This window comes from Giraffa tippelskirchi, chromosome 1 (genome assembly GCF_054371585.1).
Source record: "Giraffa tippelskirchi isolate mGirTip1 chromosome 1, T2T-mGirTip1v1.2.pri, whole genome shotgun sequence".
Classification (NCBI taxonomy): Eukaryota; Metazoa; Chordata; class Mammalia; order Artiodactyla; family Giraffidae; genus Giraffa; species Giraffa tippelskirchi.
Window position 1 is genome coordinate 148,470,447 of NC_137275.1, and position 21,058 is coordinate 148,491,504.

At 35.6% G+C, this 21,058-nt stretch overlaps 1 protein-coding gene across 20 annotated transcripts in view; it reads right to left on the reverse strand.

Annotated features, from left to right (window-relative positions):
- The window catches only part of CCDC171 (coiled-coil domain containing 171), a 351,005-nt gene that overhangs the window by 230,850 nt on the left and 99,097 nt on the right, over positions 1-21,058 (reverse strand). For 18 of the 20 annotated variants that reach the window (XR_014056567.1, XR_014056569.1, XR_014056565.1 and 15 more), the window contains one exon: positions 11,462-11,600. The exons of the other annotated variants lie outside the window; for them this stretch is intronic. Coding sequence is in view for 13 of the 18 variants with exons in the window: in XM_081499610.1 (XP_081355736.1) it covers positions 11,462-11,600 (139 nt within the window). In the remaining 5 variants the exon portion in view is untranslated. The remainder of the gene's footprint in view (positions 1-11,461; positions 11,601-21,058) is intronic. 20 annotated transcript variants of the gene reach the window in all.

The following is a 21,058-nucleotide window of genomic DNA, read 5'->3' on the forward strand; positions in this document are numbered from 1 at the left end:
ATCAACAGAAGATTGTTAAATCAACTAGGGTTCATCAACAAAGACTTCAAATAGAAAAAGGAAGTTCTATTACACTAATATACTAATATGGAAAGATCTCTAAGCAATACTGCTGAGTTAAAAACAAAAGAGGAGGTGGAAAAGGTACGTTTTACAAAAAAATACTTGATTCAATGTCTGACTGAAAGCCCCCTGAGTTGGGATGTAAAACCAAACCAACAAAACAAAACAAACCCATACTTCAAGTTTTCTCCATTAGCATACCATTAGTAACATGCTTTTTAATGTTGTCATGTTATAGAAATCTTAAAATATAATTTTATATATGATAAAATTATATTTTGTATAATAAAAATGATTTATGTTAAATATGTTAAATATACTCAATTCTAAATTCAAATGGGATTATAGTATACATACTATTATACAACTTATTTTTCCATTCACAGTATATTTCTAACATCCTTTCCACATCACATTTCTTAAGTTGCATAGCATTCCATTGTTTAGATGAATTAACTTACCCATTGTATCATTAATGAATTTAACCAGTCCCCTACTGCTAAGATTTATAAGTTATTTGCATTTTTCCTATTAATGACAATACTATAATATAAATCCTTACATGTATACTTGTACATCTTAGAATGCATTCAAGTATATCTACTCAGTAAACTCCTAGAAATAGATTTGATGAGTAAACGGTATGTACAACTATTTTCAGATAATTGTTACCAAATTGCTTTCTAAAGTCCTACTGGTATAAATTACCATGAAAAGCATAAGTGTTTACTTCCCCATACCTTTACAAGGTAAGCATCATCAACTTCTTTGCTGTCCATTTCTTTAATTTTAAATAAGGTTAACCATCTTTTCATATCTTTATCAGTAACTTGTATTTCTTTTTCTGTGAACTGCCTTTTCATGTGTCCATTTCTATATTACACTGTATACATTTTCCTTAGTGATTTATTACAGTCCTTTGTAAATTATGAAAACGATCGCTTTGTCACACACATTGCAAATCATTATTGCCAATTTGTCATTTGCCTTTTGATTATATTCTTAGAAACAAAATGTTCCAACTTCTCCACATGTTCTCTTAAACTTGTTATTGTTCAGTTTTTAAATTGCAGTCCTGTGAATGAGTGTAAAAAGTCATCTCATTGTAGTTTTGATTTGCATATCCCCGATTAATGACTTTTGAACATTTTTTTACATGCTTATTGACCATTTCTACATCTTCTTTGAAGAAATGTTCATTTAAACCTTTAGCATATTTTTCATTGTTACTTCTCTATTATTCTGAATACAAGTTCTTTATCAGTCATTTGATTTGCAAAAATTTTCTAGCACTTTGTGATTGTATTTTTCCCTTCTATCTTCTGAAGTACAGAAGTATTTAATTTTGGTGAAGTACAATGCATCTATTATTTGTTACTTGAGCTTTTGCTGTGGCTGCTAAGAAAGCATTGCCTAAGATTTTTATAGTTTTAGCTATATTCTCTTTGGGTCTATGAACCATTTAACTTTTGTGCAGGGGTCCAAATTCACTCTTTAGCTTGTGAATACCCAGATACCCAGTTCTTTCACCACCATTTGTTGAAAAGTGCTATTCTTTCTCCCACTGTATTAACTTGGCACCCTTTTCAAAAACAATTAAACATAATTATAGGAGTTTATTTATGGATTCTCCATTCTCTTCCATTGATATACATGTCTACATTATACCAATACCACATTGTCTTGACTACTATAGCTTTCTTTAGTTCAGTCACTCAGTCATGTTCAACTCTTTGTGACCCCATGGAGTGCAGCACACTAGGCTTCCCTGTCCATCACCAACTTCCAGAGCTTGCTCAAACTCATGTCCATCCAGTCAGTGATGCCATCCAACCATCTCATCCTCTGTCATCCCCTCCTCTGCCTGCCCTCAATCTTTCCAAGCATCAGGGTCTTTTCTAATGAGTCGGCTCTTCGCATCAGGTGGCCAAAGTGTTGGAGCTTCAGCTTCAGCATCAGTCCTTCCAATGAATATTCAGGATTTATTTTCTTTAGGATGGGCTGGTTTGATCTCCTTTCAGTTCAAGGGACTCTCAAGAGTCTTCTCCAACACCACAGTTCAAAAGCATCAATTCTTCGGCGCTCAGCTTTCTTTATAGTCCAACTCTCACATCCATACATGACCACCAGAAAAACCACAGCTTTGACTAGATGGACCTTTGTCAGCAAAGTAATGTCTCTGCATTTTAGTATGTTGTCTAGGTTGGGCATAGCTTTTCATCCAAGGAGCAAGCATCTTTTAATTTTATGGCTGCAGTGATTTTGGAGCCCAAGAAAATAAAATCTGTCACTGTTTCCATCATTTCCCCTTCTATTTGCCATGAAGTGATGGGACCAGATGCCATGATCTTAGTTTTCTGAATGTTGAGTTTTAAGCCAATTTTTTCACTCTCCTCTTTCACTTTCATCAAGAGGCTCTTTAATTCTTCTTCACTTTCTGCCATAAGGGTGGTGTTGTCTGGGTACCTGAGATTATTGATATTTTTCCCAGCAATCTTGATTCCAGCTTGTGCTTCATCCAGCCCAGTAGATGTTTTTTCCAGAATTCTTTTGCTTTTTCTATGATCCAACGGCTGTTGGCAATTTGATCTCTGATTCCTCTGCCTTTTCTAAATCCAGATTGAACATCTGGAAGTTCTCAGGTCACATACTGCTGAAGCCTAGCTTGGAGAATTAGGAGCATTACTTTGCTAGCGTGTGAGATGAGTGCAATTGTGCAGTGGTCTGAACATTCTTTGGCACTGCCTTTCTTTGGGACTGGAATGAAAACTGACCTTTTTCAGTCCTGTGGCCACTGCTGAGTTTTCCAAATTTGTTGGCATATTGAGTGCAGCACTTTAACAGTACAGCTTTATAGTAAGCTTTACAATTGGGAAATGCTACTTCTTCAACTTTATTCTTCTTTTGAAAGATTATTTTGGCTATTCTAGTGTTTTTAAGTAATCAAATTTATCAATAATTTGCCTTGGGACTTCTAGATTTTATGTCATACATTCCTTACTCCAAGATTATAAAACACTTAAATTCCTTTATTTCTACTTTTTGATCTTTCTCTTTTATGACTCTTTAATCAATCTAGAATTTGATATAAGGCAGGGACTCAGTTATACTGTTTCCTTTTATGTACAGCCAGTTATTTAAAATCTATCAGATAATCTATCTTTATAAGTTTGTTTGGCATACTATGATACTGTGATTTATAATAAGGAATACATATTGGACCTATTCTCGGTCTCTTACATTTCCATATGAATTTTTGAATCAGCTTGTCACTATATGCAAAAGGCCAGCTGAGAATTTGATAGAGACTGCATTGAATCTATATATTGAGGAATGTTATCTTAACAAATAACAATATTAACTCTTATGATCCCTGCAATTTTGCTTAACTTGTTTACTAGTTCTAATAGTTGTGTGTGTGAATTTCTTATAATTTTCTAATTACAAAATTACATGATTTCCAAAGAGTTTACTTCTCTCTTTCCAAAATTAATGACTTTTATTTTTCTTGCCTTATTGCTCTGGCTGGAACCACCAGTACAAATGTTAACTAGACATGGTAAGAGTATACATCCTTACCTTGTTCCTGATCTTAGAAAGAAAGCAGCCTTTCACCATCAACTTTGATGTTGGTTATAGATTTTTCACAGATGCCCTTTCTCAGGTTGAGGAAGTTTCTTTCCTGTTATTCTATTTATAATTAGTAGTATTCTAATTTTCTACAGAGATATCTGGCTAATAGTCTCGTAATATAGCCAATACAAATTTTATTACATCTAATAGGTTTATCAGCCAGAGTATGATGGAAAATTTTTCCTTTTCATTGCTTTTTATTGAAGCAGAGTTGATTTACAAAACTGTGTTAGTTTCAGGTATATGGCAAAGTGTCCTTTTCTTTTATATCTGACAAATTTTTTCCTAATAAATTGTTTTGGTTTTATAAATCAAGGCTTCATCCTTCATTCATATAGAGAAAATAGCTGGAACATTTTTAAAGTGTGGATTGCACTTATATTTAAATTTTGTTCTCAAAGCTGTTAGTTCTTTTCATAGCCTTTTGATAAGCAAGAAATTTCTAGAATAAAAACACAATCTATCGACTAAATAAAACTGCTAGGTTGAAAACAAAATGCCAAACCAATATAAAAGACTAAGTTTCTAATTTTTGATTAACATGTTTCATTGTGTGACATAATGAGGAAATTGTGGTTAAATGTTAAATTGTTGACTTGACAAATTCTGCAATTCTAAACATTCAAACAAGTTTAAAAGACAAAACTGTAGGATAAAAGAACTCCCTTTTTTTTGCCTTGGACATAAGTCACAAGAACTCACTTCTTTTTGCCTTAGAATAATTTACATAGAGAGCCTTATTACTATAGAAATAAAAGTCCCTTTACTGCTATGTTGGCTAACCAGATGATGTTAGGATGAACATACTGATCACTCACCATGAACCCAGGATTACTTTAGATGTCATGATGAATCTAAAACCAGTATAGAAAAGGGACTAAAAATATCAAAATATTCAAACAAAGTGCAGAAAAATTTCTGACTGAAAGACCTTAATGTATTCTAAAAGAGGAATCAAAGTTGGTTATAAAATATCTTTAACCAAAAAGAACAATGAGCTGACGAAGAGTCATGTTATATTTTCATCTTGGTACACAATATTTCACACACTGCTAAAGTAAATGAATTTCTGGCTTAATCTAATACGTCATTCTATCATCTTATCTTTCTTTGAGCCTATAAAAACTCATCCCTCACTTCTGCTAATCATGCATGAATATCATAAATAGACATGTATGTAAATAAAAATTTCTAATATAAACTTGTGAAATAATATTAAAAAGCATATGCATATATTTATATCTAGAAATTGACCAAATGAGTCCTGCTGATCTGCAACAGAAAAGTTGACTCAAACCATAAATAACAATAAAAACAATTAAGGGGTACTAATAATAAGATTAAAAATTATAGAAAAAACAAATAGGTAAAAAAATAAATATTTAGTCATTAGATTTGTTTAGATTAGTGAAATTAGTTTTTTAAAAACAGGTCAAACTCTTGTAGCAGTAACACATAACATTCATTTTTGAATGGTTTTGAATTCAAGTAACCATTTAAATTAGTTTAAATATATATATTTTTTTATAAATTTATTTATTTTAGTTGGGGGCTAATTACTTTACAATATTGTAATAGTTTAAGCCATTACAAAGGAATTCTGAGAAAAAAACAGAGGAGTATCAGAACCTACAACTGACATCACATACTCATGCTTCACCTCTTCATCTTATCTTCCACTTAGTTTTACAGAGGCAGTCCATTTGTAAGGATTCCAGGAGAGCCTGCTCAGCTAAACTGAATTTGATATGGTTAGCTTTCATCATCATCACCATCTGCAGCTTCTCCTTGATCATAATGACAATAACTAATCTCTCTTACTTCTTCATAAAACAGTTTACTCTTTCCTTCCCTCCCTGCTTGTCTATGCTGCTTCCATGGATGTGAGCATTCTATGATCCAACTGCTTGTGCCATATGATGAAATGTCACCTTCCCTTACACAGCTACACAATTAATTTATTTTTCAGAAAATGCCACCATCCAATCTGAATATAGGCTTTGACATATAAACATCTTCTCTCTCTCTTCCTCTGTCTCTCTCTCTCTCTCAGACACACACATACACAATACTATTTTATTTCTTCCAAGACCAAAAATGAGGTTTGAATTTTCAAAATTTAAGATTTTTATATTAATAAATATCAGAAAACTTAATGAAAAAGCTTTATGCCTACATCACAAATTTAGAAAGACAGCCATACAATGTACATTTAAATACACAAACACATACACATTAGATAAATACAACTTAACAGTATTAAATTTTTAAGGACCCTTAAGAGAGACATGTTTATATTAGCAAAAACAATGCTCATATATAAATACTATTCTATTGTGGGTGAAAAGCAGGAATCAATAAGTTTTCATAAAAAATTCAGAATAGAATATTTATTAGACCATTAGTTTTGAATGCCTCCTGCAAATTCAGAAACATGTCCTTCCTAAAGCAAACCTATCAGATCATTTGATGCAAAAATATAATCAAGAAACACTAACTTTACCTCAAAGCATAGCAATCAAAGCACTTTCCAAAATCCTATCTAACACCAGCAATCATTATTATTATATAATCAGTCAAGCCCCCCAAGTATAGGGAAAAAATATACACTTGACCATTTTCAATCACAAGTTCTTTAGAGAATAAAATATTCTTTGAGCAAAACCTCATGAGAACTAGAATTCCCTTTTCAATATATGGTCTTCTCCTAGAGCTGTAACTAAATATTACTGAGTGGCAGAAAAACAAATCTCAAGAAATGATGGACTTAAAAAAATTTCATTGTAGAAAGCACAAAGCAAATCCTAATAATACCAATTTGAAAATGATAGCTCCCCTGCTTCAAGAGAAGCAGATATAAAAAACTCACAGTAATGACTAAAAGACCCAACTGGATCTACTGAGCCTCTGGTGGGCTTTAATAAGCATCATCACTAAGCAGCTTAAACTAGAAATTCAGTTTTATTTAGTAGCTGATTAAATCATAATTAAATTCAAAGAATTTAAAATTAATAGTTCAATTTTAATCAAAACTTTTTAAAGTAAAATTCAATAGTGTACAACACATAACATGAAACTACTTTTGTTAAATCCCTAGATGTCCTATGTTGAAATTCTATTAACACTATGACATTAAAAACAATAATAATATACTACTCATTTGTTAATCATATCTTCTAAATCCATAAATTGAATAGGAGAAATTTCACAAATACAAAAGCACAATTAATGTTGGCTGTATTCCTTAAACACCAAGAGAAGACTCAACAAACCCAGTTTGAACTTTTCCAAAATTACATTCTATATTTAATTCTTATCTCTTGTAACAGGGGAGCTATCACTTTGCAACCAGTTTATTGACTCTGTGTGTATCCTGACCTAGATGATCTCAATGGCTTCTTTCAGTTCTGAAAGGCTAAGCAACCTTCGGTTATACAATTGTTATTTTTAAGTCTCAAAACTTCCTGAAGTCTTTGCATATTATGAACAACACCTTGGTCTTACTAGTAAACCTACAGAGGAAAATGGCTTTAATCTTCTCTTACAATGCAACAGAGAAAATAAAGACCAAGACTTAAACGCTGCTGCTGCTGCTGCTGCTGCTAAGTCGCTTCAGTCGTGTCCAACTCTGTGCGACCCCACAGACGGCAGCCCACCAGGCTCCTCTGTCCCTGGGATTCTCCAGGCAAGAACACTAGAGTGGGTTGCCATTTCCTTTTCTAATGCATGAAAGTGAAAAGTGAAAGTGAAGTCGCTTAGTCGTGTCCAACTCTTAGCGACCCCATGGACTGTAGCCTACCGGGCTCCTCTGTCCATGAGATTTTCCAGGCAAGAGTACTGGAGTGGGGTGCCATTGCCTTCTCCAAGACTTGAATAATGGCCATGAATGTGACCTAAACTAGAAAACAAGCTGTTAGCTCAAAGAGAGAAAAAAATTACCTGTAGCTAATTTACACTTCCCACCTATGTTCTATAAAAACTGAAACTATTGTGTTCAAAAGAAATGTAACTGTGGGAAAGACACACTAGGTTACCCAGGATCATAGGATGTCATTAAAACAAAGTTTTATTTCCAAAGGCAAAAAGTAAAAGCCTCCTCTTATGTCATTCTCTCTTCATTCAAAAATAATTTTGAACTCAAAACAAAAATAACAGACAGACTTTGAGGACAGAGAACCAAAAAACTCCATTTTTATGGTTTAAAATTTTTAATTTGATAGATATCTCTTTAGAGAGAAATTTACAAGGTTACCCTCCCAACTCAAAGGCCACTAACCTACTAAAAAAATTAAAGGAAATAAAGAAATATGTACCCAAAAATACATTTATGAAAAGCAATAGATGAATTTTTTATTAAAAAAGAAAATACTGTACTTACTATTTAAAGTAATAGCATTTTCATTCAGAAGCTTCACTGGTGGCTCAGATGGTAAAGAATCTGCCTGCAATGCAGGAGACCCAGGTTCAATCCCTGGGTTAGGAAGACCCCCTTGGAAAGGGAATGGCTACCCACTCCAGTATTCTTGCCTGGAGAATTACATGGACAGACTTTTTTATTAAAAAGAAAACACTGCACTTACTATTCAAAGTAATAGTATTTTCAGTAAATAAATTTTCATTAAATATTTTTTTTAAATTTCATATTATGGTCAAGTAGTACTCTTGCCTGGAAAATCCCATGGACAGAGGAGCCTGATAGGCTGCAGTCCATGGGGTTGCTAAGAGTTGGACATGACTGAGCGACTTCACTTTCACTTTTCACTTTCATGCATTGGAGAAGGAAATGGCAACCCACTCCAGTGTTCTTGCCTGGAGAATCCCAGGGACGGCGGAGCCTGGTGGGCGGCTGTCTATGGGGTCACACAGAGTTGGACACAACTGAAGCGACTTAGCAGCAGCAGCAGCAGCAAAGAGACAGAAAGCAACTGTTCTAATAAGAATAAAACAGAACACGCTAAAAGATAAAGCTAATAATGCATGCTAAGTCGTTTCAGTCTTGTCTGAGTCTTTGTGACCCCATGGACCATAGCCCACCAGGCACCTCTGTCCATGGGATTCTCTCAGCAAGAATACTGGAGTGGGTTGCCATGCCCTCCCTCCAGATCATCTTCCCAACCCAGGGATTGAACTCATGTCTCTTATGTTTCCTGCATTGGCAGGTTGGTTCTTTACCACTAGTGCCACCTGGGAAACCAAAAAAAAAAAAGAAGAAGAAGAAAAGAAGACATAAAGCTAAGGCTTCAAGAGAGATGAAGAAACAGAGAGGAACATATGAACAGTTAGGCTGAACCATATGAACTGTTGATCACTTAGGCTGCACTTGAATTTGTTTCTGAATATCCCATTGGCTCTTCTACTAGTCAGAACAACAGTGTTTTACAGGTTGAGTGTCAAGGGTTCAAACAAGCAAATGGAGGTTGTGAATGAGCTGCAACTCACCTTTTTTCAGACCATCCACCAAACTGCAAAAGTGAAAAAGTAAATACCTGTTGGCACCAGGTAAATTATTGTAATCACAAAGCATCCTGAGCTCAGTGGTGAATTCAGCCAGTCTTCTCTTATTTTCTGTTTGTCACTGGAGTGCTAGAAGACCAGAGACAGGAGGATGCACACCAACTTATATTGGTGACTAGGTCTTCACCACTGCATTCTCAGTTACAACTCTCTTTCCAAACTATTTGATTACAGTATCTAATAAGTAAGCACAGCAAGACTAAGACTCAGCTCAATGACTCTAACAAGTTTTTCTCCACCATGATACACCTTTCTGAACCAGGAGTGAAGAGGTGGGTTGCCCATGGAATTTAAGGTAGCACATCACAGTGAACAGGCACTATAGTATGCTACACAGTGAACAACAACAACAATCCTTCAAAAACAAACCAAATTGGGTTCTACTATACATATGATTCTGCAACATTTTTCTTTCCACTCAATAATATAGCAAACTTTGGGAGATGGTGAGTGACAGGGAGACTGGTGTCCTGCAGTCCGCGGGGTCACAAGGAGTCAGACACAACTTGGCAAATGAACAACAACAACAACTGCTACACAGAGAACTCTAAACTTCCTAAAACACCACGTCCAAAGTACTCAAACTACAAATTCAACCAGAGTAAAAGCAATGATATCAATCCCTTAATCAGAACAAATTGGATATCCTGAGTTAAATGGAGACAGAGTTCAACATTAGAGGGTATACAAACGTTTGCCAAGGAAAAAGAAGTGTTTCAGTCAATGTGGGTCAAAAATATGAACAACCAGAATGAAAGCAGGAAGATATGAAAATAAATAGCAAGAAGATATGACAAATAGGAAGCCAAGAGTCCTCTAATATGACTGAAGCAAGACAGATAGAGGATTACCTGCCTGTATATAATATTGGATCATTTGAAAATTATAAAGAGTTTAAATGTTATTCCATCATCACTTTTCTATCTCATCATTCATCATTACCTTTCTAACTAGGCAGCACTGATTTGGCCACCACTTCTTAGTATAACCCTGAGTTTCTATCTTGTTGGACAAGGAAAAAGCTATTCATTTTCCTCAAAAACTAACATCACTAAGAGCTGTGGAATATAATTGAAAGTGAAGTAACCAAGTCTCTGGGAAAGGTATGTATGTGGGGAACAACACAAAGAGGAAACAGGGTATTACTATAAACTTTATGGCCTCCCTCCTGAGGTTCCCAACAAACAGCAGAGTAGGAGTATGCTCCATCAACCAAATAAATCCATCCAACAAATGTTTATTGAGGCAAGTACTACTGTGGAATCTTGGCATGTAAAACAAAGTTAACGTCAATGCACTCTCAATTTCTAGGCAGAGGTAATACACAGCAGATTTTGGTGTTATGATAGAGATACTAAACTAAGAATTAAAGAAACACAAACTTGGGAGGGGCAGAACTCTGACTTTAGGAGGATGAAAAAAATAAGAAGAGATGGAACCACAGAAAGCTTCACAGATTGCAAGACATCAGAGGTGTCTTGCATCACCATCACAGGACATTTAAGAACATTAAAAGAAAAGAAGAGAATGAGCATTTCAGACTTGTGGGTCGAAAATGTGACCAGCCTGAACAAAAGTAAGATGACATGAAGATACATCATATGTTTAGGAGGCCAAGAGTACTTAATGAGGCTGAAGCAAGATAAAGAGAGGACAACAGCAATAGAAGAAGCTGGAAAAGTTAACACAGAGCCACAAAGAAAAGTTCCTTAGATTACACAGCAAGAAGCTGGGGCTTCTCTGAAAGCAACAGGGAGATATTGATGGCTTTTTAATAAATGGAAGGTGACAAGAACAGATCAATACTTGAAAAAGATAAATTTGGTGATGGTGTGAAGGCTCGATTATTGGGGAATGGAGACAGAGTGATCGGGTTCAAAATGATTACAAAAAGGAGTCTTTGAAATCATTAGATCCACTGATTTTAAACCCTAACCCCACTTCCATGTAGGTAATACTGTTTTACACACTTTAAAAAAGAAAGAAAAACCCCTGAATAAATTTTAAAACATTCTATAATTCAGACGTTCTATTAACTCATTTCATTTTCCCAATTATTTCAAAGAAGAGAGGTTTGATTATGAATAGCTTTGTGGTAAACAGCATCTCCAGTTTTAAAATTTTATATCAATGTCACTAAAACTACTTTCATACAATTATCTCATGGCAGTAGTGCGAAAAAAAAAATCCTCTTAAACATCAAATTTGACCCAATAAAGTAATTGCCATAGGGTTTTCTTTTTTTTCTTACCATTACAAGTTCTTCCTGTAATTCACTGCAACTTTTCTCATTATACTGGAGTCTCTTTGAAAGGTCTAGAATTACTTTCTTCTGTTCCTCAATTTCTTCATTTAGTTTCTTGTTTTTGGAGAAATACTCTCGTTCTAATCTGAAAGGTTCAAGTGTCAGAGCAGGTTTTTCAAGTATGCTTTTATCAGGTCTTATTATACAACTTTAACACAAAGGGCAGATGTACTATATATCATGGTTTCATGCCCAAAGGTTTTAAAGACCACTTCTCATTTTTGCAAATAAAAAGAACTGCACATTCTTAAATGGAGGACTCTAACATAATAATACCCCTATTTTGATAACAGACATTTGTAGTATACCCAAGGCTATAAGCAAAATGGATTTGGTTAGTGTTGATTCACCATTATTTATGATTAACGAACCCCACTCACCACAGTTGAATTAGCTCAGAGACTGCCTCAAAACAGAAAGAAGTCCTATCAAACCATTTTCAAATTAAAGTATAACTTGAGAAATGACACAAATATTTTATTTCTGAGTGTCCATGCAAGTAGAACTGGTACAGTGACATGAAAAATCCAAAAGCAAGGATAATTTTTAAAAATCACTCATGTTCACTGTGAAAACATAAATTTCTTTTCAAAGGGTTTGCCGCCTATTCACATTTTGCTCAAGCTAGCATTAAATTGTATTTACATTCTTTTTGGACATAAAATGACAAGCAGTTTGGAAGTATTTTAGTTCAAAATTTGCTGTGGTTCAAATTAGAGAGTTGCCACTATTTTTAATCAGACATCTTCCTGATAAATGCAGTAGATCAGTTTCCTATAACTTTTAAGCTATAATATGGGAGGCAAGGTGACTCAGTATAACCAAATCCACACTGTGCTCAGGCTATAATCAAATGAAGAGCTCATTTTTGAATGGCACATTATCTTACTCTGGTCAGTCAACATTTCTTTCTCTAGGGTGGAACAGAGACAAGTCTAGTGCCAACTCTTTGGTATTTTCTTCCTTGAATCAAGAATATTCCACAACTGGGGATTCCCTGGTGACTCAGTGGTATATAATCCACCTGCCAATGCAGGAGACTCAGGTTCAATCCCTGGTCCAGGGAGATTCCACATCCTGAGGAGCAACAAAGCCCGTGTATCACAACTATTGAGCCTGTGCTCTAGAGCCCAGGAACCACAACTACTGAAGCCCCCATTCCCTAGATCCTGTGCTCTGCAACAAGAGAAGCCACTGTAAACAGAAGCCCATGCACCACAACTAGAGAGTTGCCCTCACTCACTGCAACTAGAAAAATAAAGTTTTTTTCTTAAAAAAAAAAAAAAAGAATATCCCATGGTAGAGTGGGTAGAATTTAAACACTTATAAAAGGATTAGATGAGACATTTATATCAACTTCTCAAAAAGCAGAACTAAACAACAAAAATGGATCAAAGTAGAGAAAAGATAAGAATATCAATCCAGAAATCCCAACATAAAGAGAACACAAGTTCCAGAAACAAAAGGTAAAGAAAATGGAAAGGGGAAAATCAGCAAAATAATAATGCAAGAGAATTTCCCAAAAATGAATTATTTAAAACTCTAAAATTTAAAGAGCTCAGTGAGTGCCCAGCACAAATGGAAAATAGTCCATGCCAGGCCCATCACTGTGAAGTTTCAGAACACCGTGAACAAAGAGAAGATTCCACACTGTGTCCATAAAGTATAGAAATACACATTATTAGTATTATTTTATCATGTGTTATAACGTAACATCACTAAACCATTTCAAGACAGGCACCTATGTTTCTAGACTTGGTGGCCACTCTGCAAGTTTCCAGAGAAAAGCAAGGGCCACAAACAAAGAATAGGGAATCAAATAACTTCAGACTTCTTGATAGAAGAACTAAATAAACAGCCAACTAAACTATGACAAAGGGTAAAGATCAAATACAGACATTTTCAGAAGGCAAGTTTTAAAAGTTTTCCTCTGATGTGTAATTCCTCAAGAAACTACTTTATAAGGGAGCAAATCAGACAAGGAAGATGGGCAGGAGATTAGTAAAGAAGAGATCCAATATCAAAGAGAAGTAAAGGGAATGCCAAGGATGATGGTGAAGAGGAGTCCTAAGGATGACTGTGACACAGAGCCTGTAAAACAATTTGTCCAGAAAGAAGGGAGTGGAGAGAAGAGACCAACAGTGATACATCTTAGAAGAAACTGACAATGATAGAATTTCTGAGGTGCAGAAACACGAGAGATTGTCAGCTCTGTTAGAGAGTTTAAGAATAATTTACTGATTGGTGCATACAAACTAATCCAACATAAAACGAGATATTAACTATTCATGCATTTGATCATTCAGCAACTCTTTCCTTTGCAGCTCTTGTGTGCCAACCACTAGTTTGGAGTTCAGGGAAAGCAGTGAACAAAACAAAGCTCCTCTCTACATAAGAAGACAGACAAAAACAATGAAAAAATATAAGAAAACATTGTATAAAGGAAAAATAAATATGAGGGGTCAGAAAATTGTAGCAAAAATATCCCATAATGCAACCCTACTGAAAGGATGGGAGGACGGAAGAAATAAGCATGTGCTGGGTGGTAGAGGTGTACAATAGAGATAAATAAGTAGAGGCCAACAGATAACATCTAGAGATACAAGTTGAAAAAAATGGCACAATATGCATGTTATTCAGCAATACAAAGTTAAACACCAGAAACAGCTTGTAAGAATTGAAAGTGGGAGGCGGGGCTAAGATGGCGGAGGAATAGGACGGAGAGACCACTCTCTCCTCTACAAATTTATCGAAAGAACATCTGAACGCTGACCAAACTTCACAAAACTACTTCTGAAGGCTGGCTGAGGACGTCAGGCTTTCACAAAAACTGCGCATTATCTTCAAAAGAGAGAGCAGAAATCCAGCTCCACCCACCAGAACACCGACACAAGCTCCCCCAACCAGGAAACCTTGACAAGCCACCTGTCCGACCACAGCCGCAGTGAGGAACCTCCACAACAAAGAGGAACTTCATACTACCAGAATACAGAAGGGCCACGCCTAACACAGCAATCTAAACAAGATGAAAAGGCAGAGAAATACTCAGCAAGTAAAGGAAAATGAGAAATGCCCACAAAGCCAAACAAAAGAGGAGGAGATAGGGAATCTATCTGAAAAAGAATTTAGAATAAGGATAATAAAAATGATCCAAAATCTTGAAAGCAAAATGGAGTTACAGATAAATAGCCTGGAGACAAAGATTGAGAAGATGCAAGAAATGTTTATCAAGGACTTAGAAGAAATAAAAAGGAATCAATATAGAATGAATAATGAAATAAAGGAGATAAAAGACACTCTGGAGGGAACCAACAGTAGAATAACGGAGGCAGAAGATAGGATAAGTGAGGTAGAAGATAGAATGATGGAAATAAACGAAGCAGAGAGGAAAAAAGAAAAAAGAATCAAAAGAAATGAGGAAAACCTCCGGGACCTCTGGGACAATATGAAACGCCCCAACATTCGAATCATAGGAGTCCCAGAAGAAGAAGATAAAAGGAAAGGCCATGAAAAAATACTCGAGGAGATAATAGTTGAGAATTTCCCTAAATTGAGGAAAGAAATAGTCACAGAAGTCCAAGAAACCCAGAGAGTTCCAAACAGGATAAACCCAAGGCGAAACACCCCAAGACACATATTAATCAAATTAACAAAGATCAAACACAAAGAACAAATATTAAAAGCAGCAAGGGAAAAACAACAAATAACACACAAGGGGATCCCCATAAGGATAACAGCTGATCTTTCAATAGAAACCCTTCAGGCTAGAAGGGAATGGCAGGACATACTTAAAGTAATGAAAGAGAATAATCTACAACCCAGATTACTGTACCCAGCAAGGATCTCATTCAGATATGAAGGAGAATTCAAAAGCTTTACAGACAAGCAAGAGCTGAGGGAATTCAGCACCACCAAACCAGCTCTCCAGCAAATGCTAAAGGATCTTCTCTAAACAGGAAACACAGAAAGGATGTTTCAACACGAACTCAAAACAACAAAGTAAATGGCAACGGGATCATACTTATCAATAATTACCTTAAATGTAAATGGGTTGAATGCCCCAACCAAAAGACAAAGGGTTGCTGAATGGATACAAAAACAAGACCCCTATATATGCTGTCTACAAGAGACCCACCTCAAAACTAGGGACACACACAGGCTGAAAGTGAAAGGATGGAAAAACATATTCCATGCAAACGGAGACCAAAAGAAAGCAGGAGTCGCAATACTCATTTCAGATAAAATAGACTTTAAAATAAAGGATGTGAAAAGGGACAAAAAAGGACACTACATAAAGATCAAAGGATCAATTCAAGAAGAAGACGTAACAATCATAAATATATATGCACCCAACATAGGAGCACCACAATATATAAGGCAAATACTAACAAGTATGAAAGGAGAAATTAACAACAACACAATAATAGTGGGAGACTTTAATACTCCACTCACGCATATGGATAGATCAACTAAACAGAAAATTAACAAGGAAACACAAACTTTAAATGATACAATAGACAAATTAGATTTAATTGATATTTACAGGACTTTCCACCCCAAAACAATCAATTTTACCTTTTTCTCAAGTGCACATGGAACTTTCTCCAGGATAGATCACATCCTGGGCCATAAATCTAGCCTTGGTAAATTCAAAAAAATTGAAATCATCCCAGCCATCTTCTCTGACCACAATGCAGTAAGATTAGACCTTAATTACAGGAAAAAAACTATTAAAAGTTCCAACATATGGAGGCTAAACAACACGCTTCTGAATAACCAACAAATCACAGAAGAAATCAAAAAAGAAATAAAATTATGCATAGAAACGAATGAAAATGAAAGCACAACAACCCAAAACCTATGGGACACTGTAAAAGCAATACTAAGGGGAAGGTTCATAGCAATACAGGCGTACCTCAAGAAACAAGAAAAAAATCAAATAAATCAACTAACTCTACACCTAAAGCAACTAGAAAAGGAAGAAATGAAAAACCCCAGGGTCAGTAGAAGGAAAGAAATCTTAAAAATTAGGGCAGAAATAAATGCAAAAGAAACAAAAGAGACCATAGCAAAAATCAACAAAACTAAAAGCTGGTTTTTCGAGAAGATAAACAAAATTGATAAGCCATTAGCCAGACTCATCAAGAAACAAAGGGAGAAGAATCAGATCAACAAAATTAGAAATGAAAATGGAGAGATCACAACAGACTCCACAGAAATACAAAGGATCATAAGAGACTACTACCAACAGCTATATGCCAATAAAATGGACAACTTGGAAGAAATGGACAAATTCTTAGAAAAGTATAACTTTCCAAAACTGAACCAGGAAGAAATAGAAGATCTCAACAGACCCATCACAAGCACGGAAATCGAAACTGTAATCAGAAATCTTCCAGCAAACAAAAGCCCAGGACCAGACGGCTTCACAGCGGAATTCTACCAAAAATTTAGAGAAGAGCTAACACCTATCCTACTCAAACTCTTCCAGAAAATTGCAGAAGATGGTAAACTTCCAAACTCATTCTATGAGGCCACCATCACCCTAATTCCAAAACCGGACAAAGATGTCACAAAAAAGGAAAACTACACGCCAATATCACTGATGAACATAGATGCAAAAATCCTTAATAAAATTCTAGCAAACAGAATCCAACATCATATTAAAAAGATCATACATCATGACCAAGTGGGCTTTATCCCAGGAATGCAAGGTTTTTTTAACATCCGCAAATCAATCAATGTAATACACCACATTAACAAATTGAAAGAAAAAAACCATATGGTTATCTCAATAGATGCAGAAAAAGCCTTTGACAAAATTCAGCATCCATTTATGATTAAAACCCTCCAGAAAGCAGGAATAGAAGGAACATATCTCAACATAATAAAAGCTATATATGACAAACCCACAGCAAACATTATCCTCAATGGTGAAAAATTGAAAGCATTTCCCCTAAAGTCAGGAACAAGGCAAGGATGCCCACTTTCACCACTACTATTCAACATAGTTTTGGAAGTTTTGGCCACAGCAATCAGAGCGGAAAAAGAAATTAAAGGAATACAGATAGGAAAAGAAGAAGTAAAACTCTCACTGTTTGCAGATGACATGATCCTCTACATAGAAAACCCTAAAGACTCTACTAGAAAATTACTAGAGTTGATCAATGAATATAGTAAAGTTGCAGGATATAAAATTAACACACAGAAATCCCTTGCATTCCTATACTCCAATAATGAGAAAACAGAAAGAGAAATTAAGGAAACAATACCATTCACCATTGCATCAAAAAGAATAAAATACTTAGGAATATATCTACCTAAAGAAACAAAAGACTTATATATAGAAAACTATAAAACACTGATGAAAGAAATCAAAGAGGACACAAACAGATGGAGAAATATACCGTGTTCATGGATTGGAAGAATTAATATAGTGAAAATGAGTATTCTACCCAAAGCAATCTACAGATTCAATGCAATCCCTATCAAGCTACCAATGGTATTTTTCACAGAACTAGAACAAATCATCTCACAATTTGTATGGAAATATAAGAAACCTCGAATAGCCAAAGCAATCTTGAGGAAGAAGAATGGAACTGGAGGAATCAACCTGCCTGACTTCAGACTCTACTACAAAGCCACAGTCATCAAGACAGTATGGTACTGGCACAAAGATAGAAATATAGATCAATGGAACAAAATAGAAAGCCCAGAGATAAACCCACGCACATATGGACACCTTATCTTCGACAAAGGAGGCAAGAATATACAATGGAGAAAAGACAACCTCTTTAACAAGTGGTGCTGGGAAAACTGGTCAACCACTTGTAAAAGAATGAAACTAGAACACTTCCTAACACCGTACACAAAAATAAACTCAAAATGGATTAAAGATCTAAACGTAAGACCAGAAACAATAAAACTCCTAGAGGAAAACATAGGCAAAACACTCTCCGACATAAATCACAGCAGGATCCTCCATGACCCACCTCCCAGAATATTGGAAATAAAAGCAAAAATAAACAAATGGGACCTAATTAAAATTAAAAGCTTTTGCACAACAAAGGAAACTATAAACAAGGTGAAAAGACAGCCTTCAGAATGGGAGAAAATAATAGCAAATGAAGCAACAGACAAACAATTAATCTCAAAAATATACAAGCAACTTCTGCAGCTGAATTCCCGAAAAATAAATGACCCAATCAAAAAATGGGCCAAAGAACTAAACAGACATTTCTCCAAAGAAGACATACAGATGGCTAACAAACACATGAAAAGATGCTCAACATCACTCATTATTAGAGAAATGCAAATCAAAACCACAATGAGGTATCATTTCACACCAGTCAGAATGGCTGCTATCCAAAAGTCTACAAGCAATAAATGCTGGAGAGGGTGTGGAGAAAAGGGAACCCTCTTACACTGTTGGTGGGAATGCAAACTAGTACAGCCACTATGGAGAACAGTGTGGAGATTCCTTAAAAAACTGGGAATAGAACTGCCATATGACCCAGCAATCCCACTGCTGGGCATATACACCGAGGAAACCAGAATTGAAAGAGACGCGTGTACCCCAATGTTCATCGCAGCACTGTTTACAATAGCCAGGACATGGAAGCAACCTAGATGTCCATCAGCAGATGAATGGATAAGGAAGCTGTGGTACATATACACAATGGAATATTACTCAGCCATTAAAAAAAATACATTTGAACCGGTTCTACTGAGATGGATGAAACTGGAGCCCATTATACAGAGTGAAGTAAGCCAGAAAGAAAAACAACAATACAGTATACTAATGCATATATATGGAATCTGAAAGATGGTAACGATAACCCTATATGCGGGACAGAATGAGAGACACAGATGCATGGAACAATTTTATGGACTCTGAGGGAGAAGGTGAGGGTGGGACGTTCTGGGAGAATGGCATTGAGACATGTGTATTGTCATATGTGAAACAGAGCACCATTCCATGTTCGATGCATGTGACAAGGGCTCGGGGCCGGGGCAGTGGGATGATCCAGAGGGATGGGAGGGGGAGGGAGGTGGGTGGGGGGTTCGGGAAGGGGAACACATGTAAACCCATGGCTGATTCTTGTCAATGTATGGCAAAAACTATTACAATATTGTAAAGTAATTAGCCCCCAAGTAAAATAAATAAATTTATAAAAAAAAAAAAAAAAAAAAGAAACAAGAAAAAAATCAAATAAATCAACTAACTCTACACCTAAAGCAACTAGAAAAGGAAGAAATGAAAAACCCCAGGGTCAGTAGAAGGAAAGAAATCTTAAAAATTAGGGCAGAAATAAATGCAAAAGAAACAAAAGAGACCATAGCAAAAATCAACAAAACTAAAAGCTGGTTTTTCGAGAAGATAAACAAAATTGATAAGCCATTAGCCAGACTCATCAAGAAACAAAGGGAGAAGAATCAGATCAACAAAATTAGAAATGAAAATGGAGAGATCACAACAGACTCCACAGAAATACAAAGGATCATAAGAGACTACTACCAACAGCTATATGCCAATAAAATGGACAACTTGGAAGAAATGGACAAATTCTTAGAAAAGTATAACTTTCCAAAACTGAACCAGGAAGAAATAGAAGATCTCAACAGACCCATCACAAGCACGGAAATCGAAACTGTAATCAGAAATCTTCCAGCAAACAAAAGCCCAGGACCAGACGGCTTCACAGCGGAATTCTACCAAAAATTTAGAGAAGAGCTAACACCTATCCTACTCAAACTCTTCCAGAAAATTGCAGAAGATGGTAAACTTCCAAACTCATTCTATGAGGCCACCATCACCCTAATTCCAAAACCGGACAAAGATGTCACAAAAAAGGAAAACTACACGCCAATATCACTGATGAACATAGATGCAAAAATCCTTAATAAAATTCTAGCAAACAGAATCCAACATCATATTAAAAAGATCATACATCATGACCAAGTGGGCTTTATCCCAGGAATGCAAGGTTTTTTTAACATCCGCAAATCAATCAATGTAATACACCACATTAACAAATTGAAAGAAAAAAACCATATGGTTATCTCAATAGATGCAGAAAAAGCCTTTGACAAAATTCAGCATCCATTTATGATTAAAACCCTCCAGAAAGCAGGAATAGAAGGAACATATCTCAACATAATAAAAGCTATATATGACAAACCCACAGCAAACATTATCCTCAATGGTGAAAAATTGAAAGCATTTCCCCTAAAGTCAGGAACAAGGCAAGGATGCCCACTTTCACCACTACTATTCAACATAGTTTTGGAAGTTTTGGCCACAGCAATCAGAGCGGAAAAAGAAATTAAAGGAATACAGATAGGAAAAGAAGAAGTAAAACTCTCACTGTTTGCAGATGACATGATCCTCTACATAGAAAACCCTAAAGACTCTACTAGAAAATTACTAGAGTTGATCAATGAATATAGTAAAGTTGCAGGATATAAAATTAACACACAGAAATCCCTTGCATTCCTATACTCCAATATTGAGAAAACAGAAAGAGAAATTAAGGAAACAAT